Source organism: Penaeus chinensis, chromosome 42 (genome assembly GCF_019202785.1).
Source record: "Penaeus chinensis breed Huanghai No. 1 chromosome 42, ASM1920278v2, whole genome shotgun sequence".
In the NCBI taxonomy this organism is placed as follows: domain Eukaryota; kingdom Metazoa; phylum Arthropoda; class Malacostraca; order Decapoda; family Penaeidae; genus Penaeus; species Penaeus chinensis.
Window position 1 is genome coordinate 6,633,149 of NC_061860.1, and position 7,500 is coordinate 6,640,648.

Genomic DNA, 7,500 nt, shown 5'->3' on the forward strand with positions numbered 1-7,500 from the left:
GAGAGAGAGAGAGACGACAAAGAGAGAGAGAATAAAAAGAGAGATAATATCAAAACGATAGTGATATAAAAAAAAAAAAAACAGAAGAAAACTGTAACCAAACAAACAGACCGATAAAACAACTAACCCACATCCACCCTGCACTTTCTCTTCACTGCAGAAATCCACTGAACCGGAGCCCTGGCACAACGGACGCCTGCAGTGCAAACTATACGGCGCCGACCTCATCACCATCACCGGCGCTGTCGTCCAGCAATTCGTCACTGACTTTGCGCTCGAGAGACATGACAACATTTGGATTGGCTTGAGTGAGGAGGTGAGTGCGTGGGCGTAGGCCTGTGGGCGTGTGGGCGTGGGGGAATGGGCTTGGGGGCGTAGGTGTGAGCGTGTTTTTTTTATATAGATGTTTTTTTGTGTGTGTTTATGTGTGTGTGTGTGTGTGTATGTGTGTGTGTGTGTGTGTGTGTGTATGTGTGTGTGTGTGTGTATGTGTATGTGTATGTGTATGTGTGTGTGTGTGTGTGTGTGTGTGTGTGTGCATTCGTGATGATATGATGTCCCTGAGCATGATAACCAGTACATTATTATAATAAATTTTGCGTGCGTGTTTATTTATGTTGCCGTGGCGTATATCAAGCATGTACAGTGTGGATGTGTTGATGTGTGATATGTTCAATGTAATATCTAGTTTTTCGTAATGTTTAGATTATTTTACATATTATAGTGTATGTGATATATATGTGTGTGTGTGTGTGTGTGTGTGTGTGTGTGTGTGTGTGTGTGTGTGTGTGTGTGTGTGTGTGCGCGCGCGCGTGTATGTATATGTGTGTATGTACATACACATTTAAATTGCTAATTCTTATTTTTTTTACAATATATCAGTTAACCAAATCGCCATGTATGGCAAGAATACATGCCATGCCCAATATAATACAAATTTACTTATTGTATTTACACATAGATGGCTCTACAAGTACTTAGTCACCAAGGAGTCGGTTATTAGTCCAACATATCTCACCTGTTTACCCTTTCCCTCGACTTTTGGAACGGTTCTTTTGCATTATTTCATTGTCAAATATTATCGATATTTTAATAACAATTTAATAATCATAAAATCAATAACAATAATTACAGTATCGAAGTCAATTGTCTTAAAGATATAACACATTTTCCCGCCAATTCAAGGAATGGGGAAATCAGGATCGGTCACTAGGACTACTGATAGACTCCTTGCCGGCTGAGCACATGTGGAGCCATCTGTATGTAACAAAATTCACAAAAAAACTACAGGGGACAGAAAATAGATCCGGGGCGAATGGGTTAATTACTTCATATAGTTTTGCCATGGTATTTAAAGGCCAGTATTTGAAGACAAGCTTTATCTGAGAGAGAGACAGAGAGAGAGAGAGAGAGAGAGAGAGAGAGAGAGAGAGAGAGAGAGAGAGAGAGAGAGAGAGAGAGAGAGAGAGAGAGAAAGATGTATATATATATGTATGTACACACACACACACACACACACACACACACACACATACACACACACACACACACACACACACACACATATATATATATATATATATATATATATATATATAACTTCGTATCCCCTCAGGATCACCCGGGAAAATGGGCGTGGAGTGACGGCAGCGACGTTAACTACACTCACTGGGACACTGACCAACCGGAGTGAGTATTTGTTTTCATTTTCTGTTCGTTATTATCATTCGTTTTTTGTTTTAGTTTTAGACTTTTTTGAATTTTGAGTCTTGGTTTGATATCTTATGTATTTTTTCAAAACCGAAGTATATTTTATACGATTTGTATCGTGAGTAGTTTAAAAATGCATTTTCTAAATTTGATATTAATAATTCTGATGTAATCAAAACAGGAATATATATTTCATATTCTTTATGATTATTTTTATCATTTCTTTCCTTTTTACACATTTCGAATATACCCGATTTTTTAGATAATAATTCTGGTGCAATCGAGTGAAAAAATGGTTTGGGTTCTGTGTGAAACGTTTTGAAATGTAATGTAATTATTATTTGATAGAAAACTGTATGACGAAAAATAGAATGTATCATATTGTATGTGTATGATTTTTACTATACAGTGTATTTGTTTGACTTAGTATATTGTATAGCAGATTAGCTTACATTAATTTATTACGTTAACAACAACAAAAACAAAGCTAATAACACACCCTTCAAAACAAAAAAACAAAAAAACAAACTTAAAGGTCTACAAAGCCTCGTCAATTCCCATAAATCATTGTAAACTCATTTAATTTCACTTAAACGATACAAAATAAAGAAACTTCGCTGAAAGACAGATGTGGGCATCAAAAATACCATGGGTTATTTGAAAGGCATTCTGGATATCCTAAATGCCTAACAACCTAATTTACTCATTGGAAATTTAGATTGAATACTTAGTTAATCGTCTTTCGGTTGTCCTAGGGCTGGAGATAAGACATCCAGCCAGATAAGATATACTGTTTTATAGAGGAAAGTCGACTCGCTTAGCAACTGAGGTTATAAAACCAACGTATCTATGAACACTGTCGGAATATATGGTCGCTTCACACCCTCAAAATAAATAAATAAATGAAATGATACGTAAGTACATCACAGAAGAAGTGATGATGATGAGGAAGAAGAAGAAGAAGAAGAAGAAGAAGAAGAAGAAGGAGAAGAAGAAGAATGTTTTTTTTTACTAATTTATTCACACAATCATAGGCTGTTTCTCAATAAAATTTTCTAAAAGCATTATTATTTTTCGTATTTTTAAGTAGAGCCATTTCCCAGTGATTATTGTATTTAACACTTTCCTAATACAGATTTTAGTTTTAAATTTTATGATATAGTGCCTGTGGTGATGATTTACCAAATACAAATATATAGTGATATAGTTTAATAACAGAAAACGATCATACGCAAACTTCCTTCCTCTCACGTAAAAAAACAGGTCAAAACTGAAAGAAAAGATCCTTAAAGTCAATAATAATGATAATAAGGACAATAATGACAATGATGACAATAATAATAATAATAATGATATCAATAATAATAATAATTATAATAATGATAATAAGAATAACGGTAATAATAATAATAATAATAACAAAAATAGTAATAATAATAATAATAATAATAATGATAAAAGTAATATTGATAACAACAACTAAACAACAACAACAATACTAACAATACTAATGATAATCCTAATAGTAATGATAACTTTCCCCGTCTTGCGCCAGATCACTGGACGGTTTCGGCGCGGCGGCTGTGAACCACGAGCAGACGGACGGCAAGTGGGTCGTCGAAAAACTCACCGAAGACTACCACTATCTCTGCCAAAAGAAGCAAGGTAGGGGCTGGCGGGTGGCAGACACGCTCATGCACGCACTGCACGCACGTTCAGGCACACAGGCATACGAATAGATGTATACGCACGGTCTCGCTTGTGTACACAGACGCACACGTATGAGCATGGTCTCGCTTGTATACACGGACGTACGCGTATACACACGTTCATGCCATTGTTGGTGCACGTGCATGCTCGCACACGCACACGCGAGCTCATGTACACGCACACGTATGCTCATATAATGTACACTCACGTACACGTAAATGCACACGAACGCGCACACTTGTATATAATATTGTAGTTATAGTAGAATTGGCGATAATGAAAACAAAAAAAAACATGACAAAAATATACTACTATTACTATTCTCAAATCTATTACACCTATTATTGCTGCTACTCCTTCGCCTCTACTTCCACCTCCTCCTCCTCCTTCAACCCCCCACCACCTCCTCCTCCACCACCTCCTCCACCTCCTCCTCCAACCTCCCACCACCGCCATCATCCACCTCCTCCTCAACCACCTCCTCCTCCACCCACACCTCAACCACCTCCTCCTCAACCACCTCTTCCTCCACCTCCTCCTCAACCACCTCTTCCTCCACCTCCTCCTCAACCACCTCTTCCTCCACCTCCTCCTCAACCCCCTCCTCCTACCTCCACCCCTTCAGGATCCTGCGTGGCCGGCTGGGAGGAATTCGGCAACTCCTGCTACTACTTCAACACCGAGGATGACGACCTCGTGGTGTGGGAGGACGCCAGATCGACCTGTGAGTCCGTGGGGGCGAAGCTGGTCGTCCTCGATACCTTGGCCGAGGACGAGTATTTCCGCGGGCACATGCCGGAGACCGATCAGCTGTGGATTGGGTTGTATAGTGAGTATTGTGAGGATTTCGAGGGTATAGTGAGTATTGTGAGGATTTCGTGGATATAGTGAGTATTGTGAGGATTTCGAGGGTATAGTGAGTATTGCGAGGATTTCGAGGGTATAGTGAGTATTGCGAGGATTTCGTGGATATAGTGAGTATTGTGAGGATTTCGTGGGGTTAGTGATTGTTTTACGGGGTTAGAGAGTATTGTGTTTTTTATGGGGTATAGTGGGTATTGTGATTTACTAATGGGGGTATAGTGAGTATTGTGAGTTTCTAATGGGGTATTATGGTGTGAAGGCTGTATTATTAGGATATAGTGTGTTTTATGATGTATATTGTAGGGAATGAGGGTTGTGCAGTGAGTATTGTGCGTGTAATAAGGTTTGTATTTTGAATATTGTGAGTACTGTACGAGGGTACATTGTGAATATTGTGGGTTATATAATGAGTATTGTGAGTGTGATAAGGATTCTATTGTGAGTATTTACAGTGGGTATTGTGCGTGCAATAAGGATTGTATAGTGAGTTACGTGTGTCGCAGGGGATTAAATAGGGTATATTGTGAATGCTGGGAGGGTAACCGTTTCATAGTGAGTATTGTGTATGGTGTAGGAATATTTTTTTGAGATATTGTACGTGGTGAGAGATGTGTAGGGAATATTGTGTGTGTAGTATAGTGAGTGTTGTTTGTGAAGATTGTATGGGATATAGTGTGGGTGGTGGGGGGTTGTGTAGTGAGTATTGTGTGTATAGTGAAGGCTTTATTGTGAATATGGCGGCTAATGAAGGTTGTATGTATAGTGAGGAATAGTGAGGGTTGTATTTTCAGATAACGAAGTGAATATGGTGTGGTTAGGGTTGTATAGTGAGTATTGTGGCTGGTGAGGATGGCATAGTGACTTTAATGAAGAATGTTTAATCAATAAAACCTGTTTTTAATATAATAGTGAGGATTTTATAGTGAGTATTAAGCGCACTAAGGATTGTTTATGGAAAGAATATACAATAAAAGAGAGAAAAATGGAGATATGGCAAAATATTCCACCATATTTAATACCATATCTCTCCCTCCCTTTCCTCCCTTCTCCTTCCTTTTCCTTCAACACCTTCTCTCTCTTCCTCCCTTTTCCTTCCTCTCTCTCTCTCCTACCGTTTCTCCCCCTCCCCCTGCTTTCCTTTTCCTCCAATACCTTCTCTCTCCTCCTCCCCTTTCGCTTCCCCTCTCTCCCACCCTTTCTCCCCCTCCCTTTTCCTTCATTTTCCTCCAACACCTTCTCTCTCTTCCTCCCTTTTCCTTCCCCTCTCCCCCCCCCCCCACTTCTTTCCTCCTGCAGGCAACCCCGGCGACGGATTTTACTGGGTGGACGACACGACAATGACATCCAAGAATTTCACCTTTGTTTCGGATGAAAACATTGACGACGCCCTGAACTCCGATGTGAAAAAATGCAGCTTCTTTCAGATCAGAGGTGAGGGCGGGGGTGTGGGTGGGTGTGGGGTGGGTGTGGGGTGGGTGTGGGTGGGTGTGGGTGGGTGTAGGTGGGTGTGGGGTGGGTGTAGGTGGGGGTGTAGGTGGATGTGGGGGTGAGGGGTTGGTGTGGGGTGGGTGTAGGGTTGGTGTGGGGGTGAACGGTGGGTGTAGGTGGGTGTAGGTGGGTGTGGGTGGGTGTGGGGGTGTGGGGTGGGTGTGGGTGGGTGTGGGTGGTTGTAGGTTGGTGTGGGTGTGTGTAGGTGGGTGTAGGTGGGTGTGGGGTGGGTGTGGGTGGGTGTGGGGTGGGTGTAGGTGGGTGTGGGGTGGGTGTGGGTGGGTGTAGGTTGGTGTGGGTGGGTGTAGGTGGGTGTGGGGTGGGTGTGGGGTGGGTGTAAGTGGGTGAACGGTGGGAGGTGAGAAGGGGGGAGGAGTGGGTAGGTGGGTGGTGTGTGTGTGTGTGTGAGTGGATGGGTGGAAGGGTAGGTGAATGGGAGGGGGAGATGGGTGGCTGTGGGTGAGGGGGCGGGGAGAGTGGATGGGTGTGTCTGTGTGTGTGTGTGTGTACGTGCGCGTGGGTGTGGGTATCGTTATGAGTGTGCTGTGATATGCTTAAGGATGTTGCAATCAGTGTTGATAACTGTTAAATCTTTTTTTTTTTTTTTTTTTTTTTTTTTCTCTATCCCTTACCCCTTCCCTATCCCTTCCCTCCTTTCACTTTCTACCCTACCCTCTCTCCCTCCTTCCTTCTCTCCCTTCTCTCACCCTCTCTACCTCCTCACCCTTTCTGCCTTCTTTCCTTCCCTCCCTCCTTCCCCCCTCCTTCATTCTCCCTCTACACCCTCTCTCCCTCTCCCTCACCCTGCTAACTCCCTCCCTCACCCTCACCATCTCCCTCCCTCCCTCCTCACCCTCTCTCCCTCACCCTCACCATCTCCCTCCCTCCCTCCTCATCCTCTCTCTCTCCCTCCCTCCCTCCCTCCCTCCCTCCCTCCCTCCCTCCTCTCCCTCTCTCCCTCACCCTCACCATCTCCCTCCCTCCCTCCTCATCCTCTCTCTCTCTCTCCCTCCCTCCCTCCCTCCCTCCCTCCCTCCTCTCCCTCTCTCCCTCACCCTCACCATCTCCCTCCCTCTCTCCCTCACCCTCACCCTCACCATCTCCCTCCCCCTCTCCCTCACCCTCACCCTCACCATCTCCCTACCTCCCTCCCTCCCTCACCCTCTCCCTCCTCACTCTCACCATCTCCCTCCCTTCCTCCTCACCATCTCCTTCCCTCCCTTCCTACTCCCGCCTCCCTCCCTCCCTTCCTACTCCCGCCCCCCTCCCTCCTCTCCCTCACCCTCACCATCTCCCTCCCTCCCTCCCTCCTCACCCTCTCCTTCACCCTCACCCTCCCCCTCTCCCTCCTCCCTCCCTCCCTCCTCTCCCTCCTCCCCCTCCTCACAGAATCCGACCCCGGCGAGCCCAGCCACTCGTCCTGGGTCCCCACCGACTGCGCCTCAAAGAACCACTACGTCTGCGAGATTCCTGCGGGAGACAGCCTCACCCTCTTGCCTCCTCCAGGTGGGTCCTCCCTCTCGCGCGCGCGCTCTCTTAAGGCTGTTGTGGGTCCTTGGCGGATGTCTGGCGTAGATGGATAAGGTCGATGGGGAGGTAGATGGGTTGGATGGATGGGTAGTTTGATAAATATAGAAATATATATATATATGTAGATAGATAGATATAGATTGATAGATAGATAGATGGATAGATATAGATAGGTTGATGGATGGATATAGATAGATA

The 7,500-nt window shown here is 44.2% G+C and overlaps 1 protein-coding gene across 1 annotated transcript in view; it reads left to right on the forward strand.

Annotated features, from left to right (window-relative positions):
* Nucleotides 1-7,500, forward strand: part of LOC125047896 (macrophage mannose receptor 1-like) — a 34,151-nt gene that overhangs the window by 7,587 nt on the left and 19,064 nt on the right. Inside the window, exons 6-11 of the mRNA XM_047646443.1 lie at nucleotides 161-316; nucleotides 1,616-1,689; nucleotides 3,266-3,375; nucleotides 4,046-4,249; nucleotides 5,581-5,715; nucleotides 7,162-7,278. Of these exons, the coding sequence (XP_047502399.1) occupies nucleotides 161-316; nucleotides 1,616-1,689; nucleotides 3,266-3,375; nucleotides 4,046-4,249; nucleotides 5,581-5,715; nucleotides 7,162-7,278 (796 nt within the window). The remainder of the gene's footprint in view (nucleotides 1-160; nucleotides 317-1,615; nucleotides 1,690-3,265; nucleotides 3,376-4,045; nucleotides 4,250-5,580; nucleotides 5,716-7,161; nucleotides 7,279-7,500) is intronic.